Source organism: Chelmon rostratus, chromosome 10 (genome assembly GCF_017976325.1).
Source record: "Chelmon rostratus isolate fCheRos1 chromosome 10, fCheRos1.pri, whole genome shotgun sequence".
Taxonomy (NCBI): Eukaryota; Metazoa; Chordata; class Actinopteri; order Chaetodontiformes; family Chaetodontidae; genus Chelmon; species Chelmon rostratus.
The window spans coordinates 18733672-18756336 of record NC_055667.1 but is presented as its reverse complement, the minus strand read 5'-3'; the positions used below and the strand labels follow the sequence as shown (position 1 = coordinate 18756336).

General features: G+C 42.4%; 3 protein-coding genes across 6 annotated transcripts; all 3 read left to right on the top strand.

Annotated features, from left to right (window-relative positions):
- The first annotated feature begins 130 nt into the window (after positions 1-130).
- On the top strand, positions 131-3835 carry LOC121613358 (cytosolic sulfotransferase 1-like). 4 transcript variants are annotated; one of them, XM_041946723.1, is made up of 9 exons: positions 131-479; positions 992-1146; positions 1349-1487; positions 1617-1745; positions 2284-2384; positions 2613-2739; positions 2844-2941; positions 3042-3216; positions 3310-3835. In XM_041946723.1, exons 2-9 carry the CDS (start codon positions 1135-1137, stop codon positions 3420-3422), a joined length of 894 nt encoding a protein of 297 aa, XP_041802657.1. In that variant the 5' UTR covers positions 131-479; positions 992-1134; the 3' UTR covers positions 3423-3835. The 4 variants fall into 4 exon arrangements, with proteins under 4 accessions (XP_041802657.1, XP_041802654.1, XP_041802656.1 ...); XM_041946720.1 differs by lacking the exon at positions 992-1146 and having other exon boundaries at positions 132-479; positions 3310-3834; XM_041946722.1 differs by lacking the exon at positions 131-479 and having other exon boundaries at positions 861-1146.
- A 10943-nt stretch (positions 3836-14778) lies between these two features.
- On the top strand, positions 14779-19487 carry LOC121613360 (cytosolic sulfotransferase 3-like). Its single transcript, XM_041946727.1, has 8 exons — positions 14779-14910; positions 15059-15197; positions 15310-15438; positions 17975-18075; positions 18310-18436; positions 18541-18638; positions 18744-18918; positions 19013-19487. Exons 1-8 carry the CDS (start codon positions 14893-14895, stop codon positions 19123-19125), a joined length of 900 nt encoding a protein of 299 aa, XP_041802661.1. The 5' UTR covers positions 14779-14892; the 3' UTR covers positions 19126-19487.
- Positions 19488-20401: 914 nt separating this feature from the next.
- LOC121613363 (cytosolic sulfotransferase 3-like) lies at positions 20402-22248 on the top strand. The gene is made up of 7 exons (XM_041946730.1): positions 20402-20540; positions 20655-20792; positions 21125-21237; positions 21399-21525; positions 21630-21727; positions 21820-21994; positions 22094-22248. Exons 1-7 carry the CDS (start codon positions 20402-20404, stop codon positions 22204-22206), a joined length of 903 nt encoding a protein of 300 aa, XP_041802664.1. The 3' UTR covers positions 22207-22248.
- The last annotated feature ends 417 nt before the right edge of the window (positions 22249-22665 follow it).

Sequence of the window (22665 nt, the reverse complement as noted above, 5' to 3'; positions counted from 1 at the left end):
CTACCTCTACATTCCCTCTGACTGCTGACTGTGTTGGTAAGCCAGCTAAATCAGTCACTGAAACTTCCTGTTGTTTTTAGAATATGAAGTGTGTAGTACATAGTGCATGTTTTGTTTGTCGGTAGGATGTAGAAGGTGGTTCAGAATACAGGTATTGTTTATCCCGCCCTGCTTCGTTTCACCTGTACCACATGGCCTTCCCTCCCTCCTGTATTTAGTCTGTGAGGTGCCCTCTCTCAGTGCAAGTTTGTCTTACTACCCTGGGTCAATTGTTCCAGCATTTTTTCTTGTGTCTAGTTTTCCTGGTGTATTTGATTTGTGCCTAGTTTTCGTGGACCTCACCTTTTGTCTTCTCTTGTCAGATTTTGTTTGGCTGATCTAGTGACTGGCTCCCTGTGTACCAAACCTTTTATCAGGACTGTTTTTAGAGGAGAGAAAAGAACAGTGAAGCGATCAGAATGTCTGCTGATCCGGACAAGGTATGTCTCTAAATTAATCTCTGTTTAAACCTGCAGTGTGCTTTACTTTCAAATGGCTTTTCATTACTTAATAAACATGTAATACTTAGCTAATGAGCATGGACTGAGGTATTTCAGATTGCAAGCAAAAGATGTGAATTTGTTGTTGCTCTCCCTCCTTTAACAACAACTTGTAGCTCTTTAAAACAATCTAACCTCTGATCATTTTTACTTCTGTTGTAAATGTGGCATGCCACACAATAAAGACTTCTCAAAATAATGTGTAAGCAGTATCTCTCAGAAGGATGCTGCAAAAAACAAGCTTTGCATATACTTCTTCCTGTGTAGTATAACCTCAAAGGAACCTTTAAAGGAGAAAGAATGGCATATGATTTAAGTTGAACCTAAAAGTTAATGGTTAAGCCACAAAGGTTAAAGATTACAAATCACAAAGTGGAAGTAGTAAAACCTGTTTTTAAAGATTATATGGGATTGTTCATGTTGAGTCTTGTCTCTACATATTTCCCGTTCAGTTTCTTGAAACACACACCAGCATTTCACTCGAAACATGACAATAAGAGCAAAAGCCCAGGAAATCTGACAAGGAGGACAGGGAGGGCTTGGACTTTGATATCTCATCTGGGATTGAGCCCAAAATAACAAGGGAGATGGCGTTATGCAACATGAGGTGAGAGGTAGTGGGAAAAAAATACAGCAGGAGAAGAGAGGTTTCAGAAATACAGAAAGGATCCAGCAGCGATCAGAATGTCTGTTGATCCTGACAAGGTATTCGGCTAAAGTAATCCCTCGTCAAACACGCAGCGTGTAGCATTGATCACTCTCACACAATGATCATGTGTTTTGTATGTTTCAATTCGTTTGCTTTTTAGAAGATGGATTTACGTCGATCAGAACTGTTTGATTTCCAAGGAGTCTCAATGACCCACTTTTTCACAGACAACTGGGAAAACATTCAAAACTTTCAGGCCAGGCCAGATGACATACTTCTCGCAACATACCCCAAAGCCGGTCAGTCCAGATGAACAGTCAGTGTAAATGTTTTATAATGCATAAGATGTGTGTGTGTGTGTGTGTGTGTGTATAGCGGCGAGGGGTTGCAATCTTTTGATTTTCCTTTTTTTTGTATCTCTCTTTTAGGAACCACATGGGTCTCCTACATCCTTGACTTGTTGTACTTTGGTCAAACATCCCAGGAGCGTCAGACATCCATTCCAATATATGACAGAGTCCCTTTCCTGGAGATCATGTTGCCCTCTATGGAATCAGGTTGAAAAGACGATCAAACATACGCACCATGTTTCACAAACAAGCATCACAAACCAACACTTTATCTTTAGTCTTTATGCAGTGGTTGCTAGTCTACGTGGGGTCCATGAAAAGCAAAGACAGTAAAAAAATAAATAAAATAAAAAAATAAATAATCAGCCATTAGAGGCACATATTGTCAACAAAAAAGCACAATACAAGCCAAATTCAAAGATCAGAAAACAAGAGTAGTGACTTTGCAACAGACAGTGGAAATAAGAACATTTTCACACACCAACAGACCAAAAAATGAACAAAAACAAACAAAAAGATTCCAACAATGAAGCAGCAACAATAAAATTCAAATTTCAGCACACGATGTGATTATTTTCTACCTTTTGCTTTAAAACCTTTACATACTATTGTATCTGCAAGGTTCATATGCCTTTTGTTAGTATCCCGTTTCTAACAAGACACTGTATTTACTGCACTGCAGCAGTGAATAAACTACTTTACACTTTACAGGATGTGCTGACTCCATCTCTGTCTCTTCATATAGGAGTTGACCTGGCGAACAACCTTCCCACCTCTCCACGACTCATTAAAACTCATTATCCAGTCCAGTTTGTGCCAAAGTCCTTTTGGGAGCAAAACTGCAGGGTCAGTAGTTTGTGTGTTATTTGCATGATATCAATGTATGATCACAAGATGATGAAATAGAGGAAAAAGTAACTTCAGCAGCATTAAGGACTCATATTTCTTTCAATATCTGAATGATGACAAAGAGAAGGCATTTCTACCTCCAGTTATAACAACAAATACTCAGATGTGTGAAAGAATATCATGTCTCCTGTAATGTTATAATTTAAGTGTTTTCTTCTTCTGTAGATGATCTACGTGGCCCGCAATGCCAAAGACAACGTGGTCTCTTATTTTCACTTTGATAAGATGACTCTGACCGAGCCAGATCCTGGAGACTGGAGCAGCTACCTCCACAGATTCAAAGAGGGAAAAAGTATGAAATACAATAATAATAGAGTTGTTTTTATTGGAGCAGACATGCACAGATTTGTACTGAACACTGTTAATGTGTTTTCATGTATTGTTCTGTTGCTTCAGTGGTGTTTGGATCCTGGTATGACCATGTGAACGGCTGGTGGAAGAAGAAACAGACTTACTCAAACCTCCATTACATGTTCTTCGAAGATATGGTTGAAGTACGTCAGTAGTTTTTGTGGGTTCTTCCTGTGGAGGCTCCTTTGCTAAAGGTCTCCTCTAGGCTAACACAGTGATGATATGTGACCATTGTGTTTCCAGGATACTGGACGGGAAATAGACAAACTCTGCCGCTTTCTTGGTTTGTCTCCTTCAGTGGACGAGAAGAAACAAATTACAGGTGGAGTGCAGTTTGATAACATGAAAAAGAACGACATGGTCAACTATTCAGCCTTTCCTGTCATGGATTTCAAAATATCTCCTTTCATGAGAAAAGGTAACTTGATGCCTTCATAACCAAATGCATGTGAAAAAAATCAGATTCCCACCTTGAGCTAAAATACCTGACTGATTCTCTGTGGTTCTGCAGGGAAGGTTGGTGACTGGAAGAACCATTTCACTGTGGCCCAGAGTGAAGAGTTTGATGAAGACTACAAGAAGAAGATGAAGGATCCTACACTTCAGTTTCGCACTGTAATCTGAACAGGAGGGGACAGACTGTGTATATGTGGAGGCTTGTCCTGAGTGACCGGACGCGTGGCATTTCTGTAAAAATTATCAAATTATTTTTGGCTCTAATGACAGCAGGTGTGTGGAGTGGGTCCTCTTGTGCTTTTTGTCTGAATTAAGGCTGTGAACTACACATCATGAAGCACAGTGTCATTTCTGATAGCGAACATGTCTTCATGTCGTGTATTACCCAAATATATGTTGGTTAATGTGTAATAAAAGAGCAGCTGTATTACACATTTTTACTGATACTACTAATTAAGAACAAGAGATCAGTGGGATCAATGACATGAATGCATTTTTCATATTTTCATATCCATATTTTATATTCACAATAAAACAATAAGAAATCTGTCATGTCCCGCCGTGTTTGATGTGTCTGTTCACAGTGTTTAGTCTTGTCGGGCACTTCCTGTTTTATTGTGAACCCTAACTCTCCTCTCGTTTCAGACCCTGACTTCCTGATGTGCTTCCCGCTTGTCTGATTGTCTGCCCCGCCCTGATTGTCTCCACCTGTTCATTGTTACCTCATGTATATATAGTCGGCGTCTTCCTTTGTCTTGTGCCAGATTGTCTTGTACGTCATGTGCCCCGTGTCTTGTCTTGCTATTCGTCCTGCTAACTATATCTACTCAGTTATTGCCTTTGATACCTTAGCGTCTTTTGTTCACCTTAGAAAGCCTTAGCGATTTTTGTTCTTGCCTTTGACATACCTTTGAGCCCTGAGTTTTTGCCTGTAGTGCCTTTTGCCTTTTTGTTAATAAATCAGCCATAGCGCTCGCTTTTTGTTGGAACTGTGTTTGGTCTCCTGCATTTGAGTCCTGACTCCTTTGAGCCCCTGGGCCTTTCAGTACAATCTGGCCAACTATGGACTCAGCAGAGCCAAACCAATTCCGGAATGCCCTGTCCGCCCAAGGAAGTCTCCTCCATCAACACGAGGATCAACTCAGGAGCATTCAACAGGGGGTCAAGGCACTCGCCGACCGACAACAGGAGCTTCAACACACTGTCATGAGTCAGGTAAACCTACTCACCGAACAACTCCTGAAAATCAGTAACCGTTTGGACGATCCCCCTCAGATTCCCTCTGCCGCGACCCACGCCGAACCGGCGGCCAGTGCTCCGCCGATCAGCAGTCCGACCCAGGGAGCCCCACGCCTCGCCTCCCCCGATAAATTCTCCGGAGACTCCGGGGATTGCCGGGCCTTCCTGGTGCAGTGCGACCTCCACTTTAAACATTACCCGGGTGCGTATCAAACTGAACTTGCTAAAGTCGCATTCATAATCTCGCACCTCACAGGGAGAGCAGCAGCCTGGGCTACTGCTGAGTGGGCAAGAGGGTCAGCCTTGTGTCATGATGCTAAAGTTTTTTCTAAAACAATAACGACTATTTTTGACCATGAGTCCCCAGCCAAGGACGCCTCTCGAGCGCTACTGCGCTTGCGGCAGGGACGCCGCCGTGTGGTAGACTATGCCATCGACTTCCGCAGAATTGCAGCCGACAGCGGCTGGAATGGCCCAGCTCTGAATGACGCCTTCATCCACGGACTCTCGGACGCCATACAGGACCAACTCGCCTCGTTGGAGCTGCCGCCCGACTTGGAATCCATCATATCGACCGCTGTTCGCATAGACTCACGGCTATGCGAGCGTGAGCGAGGTCGCCGAAGGGAGGCGTTCCCCATGACAGAGAGTTGGAGAGGCCGTTCAGGTATTGCGGGGGGACAGCGCGCCCCTCCTCCACGGGATCGGAATCCTAATCCGATACCGCCATCTACTGGTCTCGAAGAACCCATGCAGCTGGGACGGACAAAATTGAGTCCGGAGGAAAAGAGGAGACGCGTCACAGAAAAGGCATGCTTCTACTGCGGGGAGCAGGGCCACCAGGTGGTAAACTGTCAGGTAAAAGACCGGGCTCACCAGCTGAAAGGAGGGAGGTGGTGAGCCGCGCTAATGACTTGTCTAGACCTCCTCGCATATTGACCAGAGTAATGCTGCGTGTCAATAACCAGCTGATAGAGCTCGAAGCCCTCATAGACTCAGGGGCTGATGATAATTTTATGGACTGGCAATTAGCCAGAAAATATCAAGTTGGAGTTAGGAAACTGTCCAAGCCCCTCAACGCCAGTGCCTTAAACGGCAGATTCCTTTTTCAAGTAACTCATATCACGGAAAACTGTGAATTGACTGTCGATGCGAAGCATCAAGAGACTATTTGTTTTCATCTATTTAACTCTGCCCATCACCCCCTCATTTTAGGTTACCCCTGGCTTAAGAACAACAACCCTCAAATAGACTGGGTAACGGGGAAAATCCAGGGGTGGGGGGGAAGAAGCAAGAGTAATGTTTTTTCTGAGTCTGTTCACAGTTATGACCCTCCTAAGCAGCGTTCGGTCCAACCAGCAGAGGGAGCGGAGGAGCGTTATCCCGACTTGGCTAAAGTGCCAGAATGCTACTGGGATCTCAAGGAAGTTTTCAATAAAGAGAAAGCCACCTCTCTGCCGCCTCATCGGGCTTCTGATTGCCCGATTGATCTACTTCCAGGTGCTCCCATCCCCAAGGGCCGGCTCTACTCTCTCTCTGGACCGGAACGCAAAGCCATGGACGACTACATTCAGGCGTCTCTGAAAGCCAGCATCATCCGTCCTTCCTCGTCGCCTGCGGGGGCGGGGTTCTTCTTTGTGGAGAAGAAAGACGGGTCCCTCCGACCTTGTATAGATTATAGTGCCCTAAATGATATCACAGTAAAGAATCGTTACCCTCTGCCTTTAATGAACACTGTTTTTGAACTTTTGCAACAGGCTCGCTGGTTCACGAAGCTAGATCTCCGGAACGCTTACCACCTGATTCGTATCCATGAGGGAGATGAGTGGAAAACCGGGTTCAATACCCCCAGCGGCCACTATGAGTACTTGGTCATGCCCTTCGGACTCACCAACGCGCCTGCAGTGTTCCAGGGGCATGTGAATGATGTTCTCAGAGACTATCTGAATGACTTTGTCTTCGTCTATTTAGACGACATATTGATCTTCTCCCCGGACATAGACTCACATAAGCGCCACACACGACAGGTGCTGTCCCGCCTACTGGAACACCATTTGTATGTGAAAGCGGAGAAGTGTGAATTTCATAGCAACCAAGTTGGGTTTTTGGGGTATGTTATCTCTGAGAATCAGATCCAGATGGACCCAGAGAAGGTGAGCGCCGTAGCGAATTGGCCGGTTCCAGCCAACCGTAAGAAACTGCAGCAGTTTCTCGGTTTTGCCAACTTCTACCGCAAGTTTATCCGCAACTTCAGTACGGTTGCTTCACCTCTCCACCAACTAACTTCTGCTAAGTCCGTTTTTCAGTGGCCCTCTGAAGCTGGAAACGCCTTCCAGCGTCTAAAGTCTGCCTTCACCTCAGCACCCGTGCTCACCGTGCCCGATCCACAGCGGCAGTTCATAGTCGAAGTTGACGCCTCTAATGAGGGAGTGGGGGCGGTCCTATCCCAGCGGAGCGCACAGGACAACCGGATTCATCCCTGTGCCTTCCTATCTCGTAAGTTGTCACCTGCAGAAAGGAGGTATGATGTGGGAAACAGAGAGCTACTAGCGGTGAAAACAGCCTTAGAGGAATGCAGACATTGGCTGGAGGGGGCCGAGCATCCGTTTGTGGTACTCGCAGACCATAAGAATCTTGAATATATCAAAAGGGCGAAAAGACTGAATTCTAGACAGGCACGCTGGGCTCTTTTTTTTAGCCGGTTCCGGTTTAGTATTTCATTTCGTCCGGGTTCACAAAACGTCAAGCCCGATGCCTTGTCCCGATTGTACGAGCCGGAACCGGCCGCCAAGGAACCTGAGACCATCCTACCACTGAACTGTGTGGTAGGTGGGGTTTCGTGGCAAATAGAAAAAGATGTGCAACAGGCCAATGAGGGATTAGACTCCCCGGCAGGGTGTCCCAGCAACCGGTTGTTCGTACCGGCTCCGCTGCGGTCCCAAGTAATTCAATGGGCACACACGTCTTTGCTTACCTGTCATCCTGGGGTCAAACGCACGTTATATGTGGTACGTCAAAGGTTCTGGTGGCCGACAGTGAGAATTGATGTTCTGGAATATGTTCGGGCTTGTGAAGTATGTTGCAGAAACAAGACGCCCAAGCAGACTCCGATGGGACTCCTCCAGCCCTTGGCGGTGCCCCAAAGACCCTGGACCCACCTTTCTATTGACTTCGTGACCGGACTACCCCCTTCCCGAGGTAACACGACCATACTTACTGTGGTAGACCGTTTCTCCAAAATGACTCATTTCATTGCTCTGGCTAAACTCCCCTCAGCCAAAGAAACGGCTGAAGTGCTCCTCAAGGAGGTGTTTAGGATCCACGGTCTACCCAAGGACATTGTTTCTGATAGGGGTCCTCAATTCATTTCCATGTTCTGGCGAGAGTTCTGTAAATCACTCGGGGCCACAGTGAGCCTGACGTCAGGCTACCACCCCCAATCCAATGGACAGACTGAAAGACTTAACCAAGAGTTAGAGACATGTTTGCGATGTCTGGTTTCCCAGAATCAGACCTCGTGGAGTGATAATCTCATATGGGTTGAATATGCACATAACACACTTCCTACCACAGCAACAGGCCTGTCACCTTTCCACTGTGTCTACGGTTACCAACCCCCGCTTTTCGAGGTGAACGAACATGACGTCGCGGTGCCATCTGCTCACGCTCTCGTGAGGCGCTGTCGGCGCATCTGGGCAGCAGCCAGGACGGTTCTGCTCAGGAGTCAGGACCGGATGAAGAAGGCGGCTGACCGCCACCGCCGGGATGCTCCGCAGTATGCTCCAGGCCAGAAGGTCTGGCTGTCGACCCGAGACCTCCCTCTTCACGGTCGCCAAAATTATTAACCCTGTGTCTGTCCGACTGAAACTTCCTAGGTCTTTGAGAGTGCACCCGACCTTTCATGTGTCCAAGCTGAAGCCGGTCCACGAGAGTCCTCTGGTCCCCGCCACCACACCACCCCCTCCTCCGCGCATGGTTGATGGAGGCCCCGTCTATACTGTCGAAAGACTCCTCACGGCACGACGTCGGGGCCGCGGCTTTCAGTATTTGGTGGACTGGGAGGGATACGGACCAGAGGAGCGGTCGTGGGTGCCGGCAAGTTTTGTGTTGGACAAATCGCTTATTACAGACTTTGAAAGACGCCAACAGAACGAGCCTGGGCCGTCAGGAGTCGGCCCTAGAGGGGGGGGTACTGTCATGTCCCGCCGTGTTTGATGTGTCTGTTCACAGTGTTTAGTCTTGTCGGGCACTTCCTGTTTTATTGTGAACCCTAACTCTCCTCTCGTTTCAGACCCTGACTTCCTGATGTGCTTCCCGCTTGTCTGATTGTCTGCCCCGCCCTGATTGTCTCCACCTGTTCATTGTTACCTCATGTATATATAGTCGGCGTCTTCCTTTGTCTTGTGCCAGATTGTCTTGTACGTCATGTGCCCCGTGTCTTGTCTTGCTATTCGTCCTGCTAACTATATCTACTCAGTTATTGCCTTTGATACCTTAGCGTCTTTTGTTCACCTTAGAAAGCCTTAGCGATTTTTGTTCTTGCCTTTGACATACCTTTGAGCCCTGAGTTTTTGCCTGTAGTGCCTTTTGCCTTTTTGTTAATAAATCAGCCATAGCGCTCGCTTTTTGTTGGAACTGTGTTTGGTCTCCTGCATTTGAGTCCTGACTCCTTTGAGCCCCTGGGCCTTTCAAAATCATTTGTATTGTTTGTATTCTTGTTGTCCATGTTTGAGAGACATTTCAGAACAAATTGATCAGAAAATAGGTAAAAAGTGTGGAGGGCATGTAATGTCATGTTTGTGCTTGACACGACCCCTCCCACCACCACTGAGTTGAGGGTGATCATGGATATATGGGGAAGCTGCAGGCGGAAATGCAGGTTATGATGCGCAGTTCCAAGTTGGTCTGCCCAGTTTTGTATTTCATTGTCTTCAGTTGAGGTTTCAGCACAGTTTCTTTTTGTTAGGGTGCCAAGCTCTTTGGCTGTTCTAAACTTAAAGCATGTTTATTTTTCTTGTTGTGCACAAGCAACAAATTAATATGACACAGAAGTATTTGTATCGTAGTGCAGAAGTATTTGTAGTGTGTCTGATATTGTTAAATCTGGGATATTCATCTTCAGTGCCTCATTAATTCTCTCCTTGCCTCTCAGTCAGGGCAGAACCAGGGAGCTTGTCCCCACAAACTCATTCAGGCCCACTGGCTTGCCTGTTTATTTACACACACACACACAAAAAAAAAAAAAAAAAAATCATCATTTGTCCATTCCTGTTGGAAAGTGCGACACTCTGCATCTACCGTTGTTTTTGAATCTTTGAAGCGATTCCAACTGCTACGTTTGTGGTGTGTTGAGGGACCACTGGTGGTCGTCTAAAATTGCAGGTTACTTTCTTTATTGCTGAACGAAGTAATTGCTTTTTTTGTATTTATTAATTGCCTCGCGGAGCAGATCACATGGCCTTGCGGGCTGTATGTGGCCACTTTCGTGGACTTAGGGTCACTCATCATTTCTTCCCCTTGCCATGGTTCCATGGTCTTCACCAACTTGGACCACGGGGACAACGTTGAACAATGTTTAACATACCATTTGGTCACTTTGACTTTCTTGCCTCTTCTACGTCTTTTCTGGGGTATGTTCTTGCTCTGGGGCAGGTACAAATGCATCATGACAAAGTCTCGCCAGTCACTGAGTGGCTAGCACCCACCAACCTGAAACAGCTACAGCGTTTGCTGGGGTTTGCCAATTTCTACCAGTGTTTCACTTCAGTCAACTGGCAGCACCTCCCACTGCTCTCACCTCCGCTCCGTTCCACTGGACCCTTCAGGCAGAATCATTGTTCTTGGAACTCAAACGTCCTCACTCAACCTGACCCTGACCTCTAGATCGCTGTAGAAGTGGTGCCTCCGACACCGGAATAGGTACTGTGCTACCTCTACATTCCCCCTGACTGCTAAGCCAGCCAAATCAGTCACTGAAACTTCCTGTTGTTTTTAGAATATGAAGTGTGTAGTACATAGTGCATGTTTTGTTTGTCGGTAGGATGTAGAAGGTGGTTCAGAATACAGGTATTGTTTATCCCGCCCTGCTTCGTTTCACCTGTACCACATGGCCTTCCCTCCCTCCTGTATTTAGTCTGTGAGGTGCCCTCTCTCAGTGCAAGTTTGTCTTACTACCCTGGGTCAATTGTTCCGGCTTTTTTTCTTGTATCTAGTTTTCCTGGTGTATTTGATCTGTGCCTAGTTTTCGTGGACCTCACCTTTTGTCTTCTCTTTGTCAGATTTTGTTTGGCTGATCTAGTGACTGGCTCCCTGTGTACCAAACCTTTTGTCAGGACTATTTTTAGAGGAGAGAAAAGAACAGTGAAGCGATCAGAATGTCTGCTGATCCGGACAAGGTATGTCTCTAAATTAATCTCTGTTTAAACCTGCAGTGTGCTTTACTTTCAAATGGCTTTTCATTACTCAATAATCATTTAATACTTAGCTAATGAGCATGGACTGAGGTATTTCAGATTGCAAGCAAAAGATATGAATTTGTTGTTGCTCTCCCTCCTTTAACAACAACTTGTAGCTCTTTAAAACAATCTAACCTCTGATCATTTTTACTTCTGTTGTAAATGTGGCATGCCACACAATAAAGACTTCTCAAAATAATGTGTAAGCAGTATCTCTCAGAAGGATGCTGCAAAAAACAAGCTTTGCATATACTTCTTCCTGTGTAGTATAACCTCAAAGGAACTTTTAAAGGAGAAAGAATGGCATATGATTTGAATTTGATTGAAGTTAATGGTTAAGCCACAAAGGTTAAAGATTACAAATCACAAAGTGGAAGTAGTAAAACCTGTTTTTAAAGATTATATGGGATTGTTCATGTTGAGTCTTGTCTCTACATATTTCCCGTTCAGTTTCTTGAAACACACACCAGCATTTCACTCGAAACATGACAATAAGAGCAAAAGCCCAGGAAATCTGACAAGGAGGACAGGGAGGGCTTGGACTTTGATATCTCATCTGGGATTGAGCCCAAAATAACAAGGGAGATGGCGTTATGCAACATGAGGTGAGAGGTAGTGGGAAAAAAATACAGCAGGAGAAGAGAGGTTTCAGAAATACAGAAAGGATCCAGCAGCGATCAGAATGTCTGTTGATCCTGACAAGGTATTCGGCTAAAGTAATCCCTCGTCAAACACGCAGCGTGTAGCATTGATCACTCTCACACAATGATCATGTGTTTTGTATGTTTCAATTCGTTTGCTTTTTAGAAGATGGATTTACATCGATCAGAACTGTTTGATTTCCAAGAAGTCTCAATGACCCACTTTTTCACAGACAACTGGGAAAACATTCAAAACTTTCAGGCCAGGCCAGATGACATACTTCTCGCAACATACCCCAAAGCCGGTCAGTCCAGATGAACAGTCAGTGTAAATGTTTTATAATGCATAAGATGTGTGTGTGTGTGTGTGTGTGTGTGTGTGTGTACAGAGGTGAGGGGTTGCAATCTTTTGATTTTCCTTTTTTTTGTGTCTCTCTTTTAGGAACCACATGGGTCTCCTACATCCTTGACTTGTTGTACTTTGGTCAAACATCCCCAGAGCGTCAGACATCCATTCCAATATATGACAGAGTCCCTTTCCTGGAGATCATGTTGCCCTCTATGGAATCAGGTTGAAAAGATGATCAAACATGCGCACCATGTTTCACAAACAAGCATCACAAACCAACACTTTATCTTTAGCCAATGCAGTGGTTGCTAGTCTACGTGGAGTCCATAAAAAGCAAAGACAGTAAAAAAAAAATAATAATAAAAAAATAAATAATCAGCCATTAGAGGCACATATTGTCAACAAAAAAGCACAATACAAGCCAAATTCAAAGATCAGAAAACAAGAGTAGTGACTGCAACAGACAGTGGAAATAAGAACATTTTCGCACACCAACAGACCAAAAAATGAACAAAAACAAACACAAAGATTCCAACAATGAAGCAGCAACAATAAAATTCAAATTTCAGCACACTTTGTGATTATTTTCTACCTTTTGCTTTAAAACCTTTACATACTATTGTATCTGCAAGGTTCATATGCCTTTTGTTAGTATCCCGTTTCTAACAAGACACTGTATTTACTGCACTGCAGCAGTGAATAAACTACTTTACACTTTACAGGATGTGCTGACTCCATCTCTGTCTCTTCATGTAGGAGTTGACCTGGCGAACAACCTTCCCACCTCTCCACGACTCATTAAAACTCATTTTCCAGTCCAGTTTGTGCCAAAGTCCTTTTGGGAGCAAAACTGCAGGGTCAGTAGTTTGTGTGTTATTTGCATGATATCAATGTATGATCACAAGATGATGAAATAGAGGAAAAAGTAACTTCAGCAGCATTAAGGACTCATATTTCTTTCAATATCTGAATGATGACAAAGAGAGGGCATTTCTACCTCCAGTTATACCAACAAACACTCAGATGTGTGAAAGAATATCATGACTCCTGTAATGTGGATCTCAAATTATTTAAGTGTTTTCTTCTCCTAGATTGTCTACATGGCCCGCAATGCCAAAGACAGCGTGGTCTCTTATTTTCACTTTGATCACATGAACATGTTGGAGCCAGATCCTGGAGACTGGAGCAGCTACCTCCACAGATTCAAAGAGGGAAAGAGTATGAAATACAATAATAATAGAGTTGTTTTTATTGGAACAGACACACACAGATTTCTACTGAACACTGCTGGTGTGTTTTCATTTATTGTTCTGTTGCTTCAGTGGTGTTTGGATCCTGGTATGACCATGTGAACGGCTGGTGGAAGAAGAAACAGACTTACTCAAACCTCCATTACATGTTCTTTGAAGATATGGTTGAAGTACGTCAGTAGTTTTTGTGGGTTCTTCCTGTGGAGGCTCCTTTGCTAAAAGTCTCCTCTAGGTGGTAATAACACAATGATGATATGTGACCATTGTGTTTCCAGGATACTGGACGGGAAATAGAGAAACTCTGCCGCTTTCTTGGTTTGTCTCCTTCAGTGGAGGAGAAGAAACAAATTACAAGTGGAGTGCAGTTTGATAAAATGAAAAAGAACAACATGACCAACTATTCTACTGTCCCAGTTATGGATTTCAAAATATCTCCTTTCATGAGAAAAGGTAACTTGATGCCTTCATAACCAAATGTATGTGAAAAAAATCAGATCTCCACTTTTAGCTAAATGACCTGACTGATTCTCTGTGGTTCTGCAGGGAAGGTTGGTGACTGGAAGAACCATTTCACTGTGGCCCAGAGTGAAGAGTTTGATGAAGGCTACAAGAAGAAGATGAAGGATCCTACACTTCAGTTCCGCACTGTAATCTGAACAGGACGGGACAGACTGTGTATATGTGGAGGCTGGTCATGATTGATTGGAAGTGTGTCTTCTTGTGATTTCTGATTCTTTAGACATTTGTGAAATTAATCAATGATTCCATTAACCAAAAATCATTAAATAAAGAAATAAATGTTTGTTTTGAGCATCATGTCTAACTCTAAGTATTATCCAAATATCTGTTAGTCTGATACTTTAATACTCTGAAATGACACCAAGAGATTAGAGTGATCAGCAAGATTAATACATATGCTTTTATCTCGATTCATATTTCATATTTACAAAAAAACAATAAGAACTCATTTATATTGTTTGTGTTGTTTTCTTCTCTGTATGATACATTTAATAACAACATGATCAGAAAATAGGTAAAAAGTTTGATGGGTACGTAATATCACTTTTGTACCTGATATGACGCCCCTCACCACCACTGAGTGGAGGCTGATCATAGATACATGGGAAGCTGCAGTGGCAAATGCATGTTATAATGCACAGTTCCAGCTTGGTTTGCTCAGTTTTGTATGTTGCAGGCATTTTACCATGGTCGAACTGCTGATCATTGCCTGTTTCTAAACTTAAACAATCTATATTTTCCTTACTGTCAACAAATCCCATGAAAAGACCAAAAGCCAGACCAGGAATGAATTGATCTCAGTAACAATCCCATTTTGCCTGTGTTCCCATGAGCTGTGTGTCACAGCTTCTTCTGCTGTTGCTGACTGCATCGGTAGAACACTGTGTGCACCTGTCCCTTTCACCTCACCCAGTATCTTTGCCTCAAGTCGTCATTTTTTTGCAACATGCACTCGCTTGTCTTTGTACACATGACCACATAGAGTTAAAGGGAAGAGGAATAAAGTGCAAAAGCCCAAGAAGGAAGGGTGGAAAGTGGGTGGTCTTATATTTTGCCTCTGGAACTGAGCCAGTGAAGTCAGTATGAAACAACAAGAAGACAGAGGCAGGAAAACTATTTTCTTGCCTTGGATAATTTACAGCAGAGGACAGAAGACAAACAGCGGAGAAATCAGCAGTGATCAGAATGTCTGATCCAGACAAGGTATGTCTCTAAATAAATTAATCTCTTGTTGAAGCCACAGTGTGCTTAACTTTCAAGCGGGGTTCATGTGTCATGCTGAGTTATGAGAAGGGATTGAAGTACTTTTAAATACAAGCAAAAGATATGTTTCAATTCTTTCGCTTTTTAGAAGTTGGATTTGCGTCGATCAGAACTGTTTGATTTCCACGGAGTCTCAATGATCCACTATGTCACAGACAACTGGGAGAACATTCAAAACTTTCAGGCCAGGCCAGATGACATACTTATTGCAACATATCCCAAAGCGGGTCAGTCCACATAAACATTCAGTGTAAATGTTATATGGCTTATAAAAGATGTGTGTATCGAGGTGAAGGGTTTGGATCCTTTCATTTTCCTCTCTCTGTGACTGTCGTTTAGGAACCACATGGGTCTCCTACATCCTTGACCTGCTGCATTTTGGTCAAACATCCCCAGAGCGTCAGACATCCATCCCAATCTTTAAAAGAGTCCCTTTCCTGGAGATTTACATCCCATCTATGGATACAGGTTTAACAAATGATCAAACATACACACCATATTTCACAAACAGGCTTTACAAACATATAGGATAAGATAAGATTCATTCATTGATTTACAGAGGGACAAAAAAGTACAGATAGAGAAACTTAAATTAAAGGATTCTAAATATGTATAACACAAAATGCTACTAGAATAAAGCAAGAGCAATTAAAATCAAATTGCATTTTATAAGCACCACATGAATTTGTGTGCAGTATTTGCAGATAAAACCCTATAATGGAGAGTGAGATTAGCGAGCAAATTTGGTTCACAGAACCTCCTGGGAACATTATTTCTTGGTTTTTAATTAAAGGTCCTGCAGAACGTTCCCTACATGTTGAAACAACAAAAGGTTTTCTGACATAAAACCAACATTATTGTTACATTCCCTGAAAGTTCCAGGAAGGTCACTTGAATGTTTCCCCTTAACGTTCTCCAGATGTTAACAGAAGAGTTTTTTCAACAAAGAGCGAACATGAGGCTACATTCTCACAACGTTCTGGGAAGGTTTACTGATATACACATATTTATGTATATGTGTGTGTGTATGTGTGTGTGAGTGTGTGTGTGTGAGTGTGTGTATGTATAGAATGTAGCGATATAACTCAAAGAGATTCAGGTGCAAAGATCACACAAAAGTCAGAAAAGAAAAGGCAGAAAAAATGTCAAAACTTTAATTAAGTCGAGGTGATAGACAAAACAGAAAGTCAGCTGGGCAATAATCTAGATTCAAACAGTGGGCAGAGATAAAACGCAATTAAACAACAACAGGAAAAATAAATACTGGAACACCAGTCTGCAGGGGGAACAAAGACAACGTGGCTAACAGGTAGTGGATAGGTAGGACTAGATGTACAGGGAGGGCTGATTGGACAATCAAGAACAGGTGTAGTTAAAAATGCAGGGAAATTGATCAATGAAAGGAAGTAAAACATACAGGGATGCAAAAGGGAAAGTTACTACAAAATAAAACAGGAAATGCAGCTAACTAGAAACCGTGCACGTTGTCACACAGCCAGGCTAGCTTCTTCTTTTAAGCACAAGAATGTCAGCTGACATACAAATGATGTTATTGGACCTGGTATATCATTTGAAAAATCGCTGAAGGTACCCGTTCACTTACGTCTGTCTAAAATTACTTGCTGTTCATCAAACAGTGGGGGCTGCAGATACAATGCTAATCCAATTTGACTTGACATTCAGGCACAGCCCTAACTTTTCAGATATTTCAGATGGAAACTCCATTCACACCTTAAAATGTTCCACATCTTTGAGACATTATATGATTGATTCAACTTTTCAGTCCCATTCATAGTAATTAGACCTTTACCCACAGTTCCAGCTCTTCATGTGCTGTCAGCTACGTCTTCATACAAAATTAAGACAGCTTTATAGTTTAGCTCCCATCTCCAAGCTTTCACTGTTTCTTCATCCATCCCTATTCATACTCGTTTCATGTCTCATCTGCTCATTTATACCTGAAGTACCTTAATACCATAAGGCAGAAAATTAATTGAAACCTTAAAATATCCCACATCCTACATACATTATTGGTATTATTGAACTTTTAGCTTTAGCAGATTGAGTAGTCAGTTTTTCAACATCCAGCATTCTGTGTCATTCTCTGGATATGACTGATGATTAAACGTTGGATTTTCAACCTTAACTGACACTGAATCAATATTGAGTCAACTGTCATCTACAAAATCAACCTGCAGCGACATTTCAGCTGATTAGATATTGAAACAATGTTGTGAAACAATATTAATTCAACTGGCATCTAAAAGAAGTCTACATATTTTAATATTTATTGAACTTGTTTTTCTTTGATTCATTTTGCAAATAGTCTAAGAAATTACTCAGGCAAGACCTCTCCAGAGGTGACTGCTTTGCCCTTAAAACAAGTGTTACGAACAAGTTTTATCCTGAAATACATGCCTTATTAATTTGAAATGAAGAAATACGTCCCTAGAACGCCATACTGTATATGAGGTGGTCCAAACTTGTAAAACACACACAATACACACTATGTATGGCTGGCAGATATTAGTATTATCAGCTTTTTAAAAATTGCATATGTCTTAATATAAACAACAAAAAAGCATGAAGCTATATGAAAACACATTTCAATAACTGAAAAACTAGCAGCAAAAAAGGCAGGGGACCTCAGGGGAACTTTGTTAAATTTACCTCATGGTTATGAGAACGTTTTTGGAATGTTACGTTGAACAAAAACGTGTGTGTGTGTGTGTGTGTGTGTGTGTGTGTGTGTGTGTGTGTGTGTGTGTGTTGGGGATGGGGGTCAACCCTGCTCTTGTATAGTCAGATGGCAGCATGCACAAATGAGTTTTCCATTTTCTATTTTTGCAGTACACAGTGTGATAATTGTCTACCTTTTTTTAAACTTCCATCCAGTCCTACCTGAAGGGTTCATGTGCTTAACATTAGCATTGTGTTTTAACAGTCAAAAAACTACTTTACACTTTACAGGATGTGCTGACTCCATCTCTGTCTCTTCATATAGGAGTTGACCTGGCGAACAACCTTCCCACCTCTCCACGACTCATTAAAACTCATTATCCAGTCCAGTTTGTGCCAAAGTCCTTTTGGGAGCAAAACTGCAGGGTCAGTAGTTTGTGTGTTATTTGCATGATATCAATGTATGATCACGAGATGATGAAATAGAGGAAAAAGTAACTTCAGCAGCATTAAGGACTCATATTTCTTTCAAAATCTGAATGATGACAAAGAGAAGGCATTTCTACCTCCAGTTACAACAACAAACACTCAGATGTGTGAAAGAATATCATGACTCCTGTAATGTGGATCTCAAATTATTTAAGTGTTTTCTTCTCCTAGATTGTCTACATGGCCCGCAATGCCAAAGACAGCGTGGTCTCTTATTTTCACTTTGATCACATGAACATGTTGGAGCCAGATCCTGGAGACTGGAGCAGCTACCTCCACAGATTCAAAGAGGGAAAGAGTATGAAATACAATAATAATAGAGTTGTTTTTATTGGAACAGACACACACAGATTTCTACTGAACACTGCTGGTGTGTTTTCATTTATTGTTCTGTTGCTTCAGTGGTGTTTGGATCCTGGTATGACCATGTGAACGGCTGGTGGAAGAAGAAACAGACTTACTCAAACCTCCATTACATGTTCTTTGAAGATATGGTTGAAGTACGTCAGTAGTTTTTGTGGGTTCTTCCTGTGGAGCCTCCTTTGCTAAAAGTCTCCTCTAGGTGGTAACAACACAATGATGATATGTGACCATTGTGTTTCCAGGATACTGGACGGGAAATAGAGAAACTCTGCCGCTTTCTTGGTTTGTCTCCTTCAGTGGAGGAGAAGAAACAAATTACAAGTGGAGTGCAGTTTGATAAAATGAAAAAGAACAACATGACCAACTATTCTACTGTCCCAGTTATGGATTTCAAAATGTCTCCTTTCATGAGAAAAGGTAACTTGATGCCTTCATAACCAAATGTATGTGAAAAAAAATCAGATCTCCACTTTTAGCTAAAAGACCTGACTGATTCTCTGTGGTTCTGCAGGGAAGGTTGGTGACTGGAAGAACCATTTCACTGTGGCCCAGAGTGAAGAGTTTGATGAAGGCTACAAGAAGAAGATGAAGGATCCTACACTTCAGTTTCGCACTGTCGTCTGAACAGGACTGGACAGCGTGTTGATGATGGTCAAATTATATTTGCCTCTAACCTGACAGCAGAGGTGTAAAGTGTGCCTTTTTGAGATTTTTATCTGAATTAAGGCTGTGAAATACTTATCAGGTGGCACAGTGTCATGTCTGAAGGTCAACATGTCTGTCATAACAAGTGTCATTACAAGAGTTGACTAATTGAAAATAATTTGCGAATGATTTAACTAACCAACAATCCTGAAATGCAGAAAAAATGTAGACTCTTAGTACCATGTCCACCATACTACCCAAATATTTCTTAAGAATGAGATGTTAATGTGAATGGAAAGAACAGCTGTGTTACACTGTTTCGACTGATACTAATAAATGAGAACAAGCGATTTGTGTGATCAGTGAAACGAATCCAAAGGTTTTCATTTAAATTCATGTTTTGTATTTGCAATGAAACAATCACAACTCATTCATGTTGTCTGTATTCTTGTCTTCTGTTTGTTTGCTTATTCCTGTCATTCCTCCGTCCAACCAATTCTCGTTTCCAACTCGTCACATCGGGACAATTGGTCAGGAACCCTTGGTGTCACTTTTCAGGCACTGTGAACCCTGTTTTTGTGATCAAATAATGGCATGGAAGCAGTAAACCCTGTTTCAAGGTTATTCAGAGACGACTGATGCTAACTCTTAACTATACCCATTTGCTGTTCAACTTCTTGAAACGGATGCCAGCATGTCATCGTAAAAATGATCCCACAGAGTTGAAGTGTGGGCAAATAAACGGCTCAAGTCCAAGAAAGGTGGAAGAAATCTGCAAGGACTGGTTTAGAGAGTCGAGGAGGAGACTTTCATGTTGAATCTAAGACTGAGCCAATACTGACAGCATTATGCAAGTGGAAGCCAGAGGCAGGATAATAAATGACTTGCCAGCAAATAATTGCAGCAGACGACGATAGAAACACAGCAGAAGATTCAGCAGCATGCTGCTGGTCTGGACAAGGTATGTCTCTAATTTCATCTCTCTTGAAAGCTACAAGTGGGGTTCACTGGTGATGCTGAGCTACTGAGAATGGACTGAAGTATTTTTAAATGCATGCAAAAGATATTAATTAGTTTCTGTCCTTTTAAGACAACCTGTACAAGTTAATTTTTAAAACAATCTGACTCCATTGTCTGCTGCTGCCCATGAACAATGCTGGTTGCATTCTTTTCCACACAAATTGCTGCAGTTTGATTACTCTGACATAACGTTCACATGTTTTGCATGTTTCAATTGGTTTCTCTTTTTTTGAAGATGGATTCACTGTCTCGAAGAGAAATGTTTGATTTCCACGGAATCTCAATGATCCACTATTTCACAGACAACTGGGAGAACATTCAAAACTTTCAGGCCAGGCCAGATGACATACTTATTGCAACATATCCCAAAGCGGGTCAGTCCACATAAACAGTCAGTTTAAATGTTATATGGCTCATAAAAGATGTGTGTGTAAAGAGGTGAAGGGTTTGGATCCTTTCATTTTCCTCTCTCTGTGATTGTCTTTTAGGAACCACATGGGTCTCCTACATCCTTGACCTGCTGCATTTTGGTCAAACATCCCCAGAGCGTCAGACATCCATCCCAATCTATCAAAGAGTCCCTTTCTTGGAGCTAACCATCCCATTTTTGGATTCAGGTGGACAGATGATCAAACACACTTACATATTTTATGACTATGTATCACAACATCCAGGATATGAACATCCATTTATTAAGGAAATTTGGCTGTTAGAGCAGCACAAGACTGAAATGAGCATAGATCAACAGATAAACCTGAAACTATTATTACAGATGGTAGCAGGCACATTTGCCACTTTTGCAGTATACTGTGTGGTCATTTTTATTTCGCTTTTTAATAACATCATGTTTCTCAAAAAGATACTGCATTTGCACTGCAGCAGTCTGCACTATGCAGTAGCAGTAAAAAAAAAAAAAACTACTTAAGCACTTTACAGGATGTGCTGACTCCATCTCTGTCTCTTCATATAGGAGTTGACCTGGCGAACAACCTTCCCACCTCTCCACGACTCATTAAAACTCATTATCCAGTCCAGTTTGTGCCAAAGTCCTTTTGGGAGCAAAACTGCAGGGTCAGTAGTTTGTGTGTTATTTGCATGATATCAATGTATGATCACAAGATGATGAAATAGAGGAAAAAGTAACTTCAGCAGCATTAAGGACTCATATTTCATTTAAAGGCTGATAAATGTCTCATACCATGTTATACTTTAGGTGTTTTCTTCTTCTGTAGATCGTCTACGTGGCCCGCAATGCCAAAGACAACGTGGTCTCTTATTTTCACTTTGATCACATGAACATGTTGGAGCCAGATCCTGGAGACTGGAGCAGCTACCTCCACAGATTCAAAGAGGGAAAGAGTATGAAATACAATAATAATAGAGTTGTTTTTATTGGAACAGACATGCACAGATTTGTTTTGAACACTGCTGGTGTGTTTTCATTTATTGTTCTGTTGCTTCAGTGGTGTTTGGACCCTGGTATGACCATGTGAACGGCTGGTGGAAGAAGAAACAGACACACTCAAACCTCCATTACATGTTCTATGAAGACATGGTTGAGGTACTCCAAGTTGATTTGTGGGTTCTCCATGTTCAGACTACTTCTCTAGCAGGTAATAACACAGTGATGATATGTGACCATTGTGTTTCCAGGATACTGGACGGGAAATAGACAAACTCTGCCGCTTTCTTGGTTTGTCTCCTTCCGCTGAAGAGAAAAAACAAATCATAGGTGGAGTGCAGTTTGATAACATGAGAAAGAACGACATGGTCAACCATTCTACAGCCCCAGTTATGGATCTCAAAATTTGTCCTTTCCTGAGAAAAGGTAAACTGATAACTAAATCCATAAAAGCGTGTGACATGAAACAAAATCAGATCCCCACCTTTAGCTAAAATACCTGACTGATTCTCTGCGGTTCTGCAGGGAAGGTTGGTGACTGGAAGAACCATTTCACTGTGGCCCAGAGTGAAGAGTTTGATGAAGACTACAAGAAGAAGATGAAGGATCCTACACTTCAGTTCCGCACTGAAATCTGAACAGGACAGGACAGACTGTGTGTGGAGACTGTTCCATGACTCACAGGACATATGGCATTTCTGTGAAAATTCAAGTCATAAAAATGTGACAGGGGAGAGGTCCTTGTGTCATCCGTTGTTAAGTTGGTCATTCAATCCAGAAAAAAAAGTCAGAATTCGATTTTGTTGATGTTTAATCAGGAAAGTGACTGCATGTCTTCCTGGTTTTGTCTCGAAATTAGTAATCCAATAAACAAGAAAACCAAACCCAAAAACAAATCTTCTTTTAGTTTTTTTTCATTATTTTGTTTTGTACTGTTTCTCTGCTGTGCACATGCACAGTCTGATCTGCAGCATGAAGCACTGAAAAAGAAGGGACCTTTTAAGGATGGTCAAAAAGTTGGCTCGGGTTAAGTCCAATGTCGACATAGCCCCTAGTAGTTATAAAGTCGTTCACAAAAAAGCGGTTGGCGTGGAGCC

What these genes read in the sequence shown, in the direction of transcription:
- LOC121613358 (XM_041946721.1), top strand. Translation starts at nt 1,224, where the DNA reads ATGTCTGTTGATCCTGACAAG. An exon ending in TGTCTGTTGATCCTGACAAG is followed by an intron (nt 1,245 to 1,348) that starts GTATTCGGCTAA and finishes TTTGCTTTTTAG; the next exon opens with AAGATGGATTTACGTCGATC. An exon ending in TTTGGGAGCAAAACTGCAGG is followed by an intron (nt 2,385 to 2,612) that starts GTCAGTAGTTTG and finishes CTTCTTCTGTAG; the next exon opens with ATGATCTACGTGGCCCGCAA.
- LOC121613360 (XM_041946727.1), top strand. An exon ending in CAGATTCAAAGAGGGAAAGA is followed by an intron (nt 18,437 to 18,540) that starts GTATGAAATACA and finishes CTGTTGCTTCAG; the next exon opens with TGGTGTTTGGATCCTGGTAT. An exon ending in TCTTTGAAGATATGGTTGAA is followed by an intron (nt 18,639 to 18,743) that starts GTACGTCAGTAG and finishes TTGTGTTTCCAG; the next exon opens with GATACTGGACGGGAAATAGA.
- LOC121613363 (XM_041946730.1), top strand. Translation starts at nt 20,402, where the DNA reads ATGGATTCACTGTCTCGAAGAGAAATGTTTGATTTCCACGGAATCTCA. An exon ending in TTTGGATTCAGGTGGACAGA is followed by an intron (nt 20,793 to 21,124) that starts TGATCAAACACA and finishes CTCCATCTCTGT; the next exon opens with CTCTTCATATAGGAGTTGAC. An exon ending in TTGTCCTTTCCTGAGAAAAG is followed by an intron (nt 21,995 to 22,093) that starts GTAAACTGATAA and finishes GCGGTTCTGCAG; the next exon opens with GGAAGGTTGGTGACTGGAAG.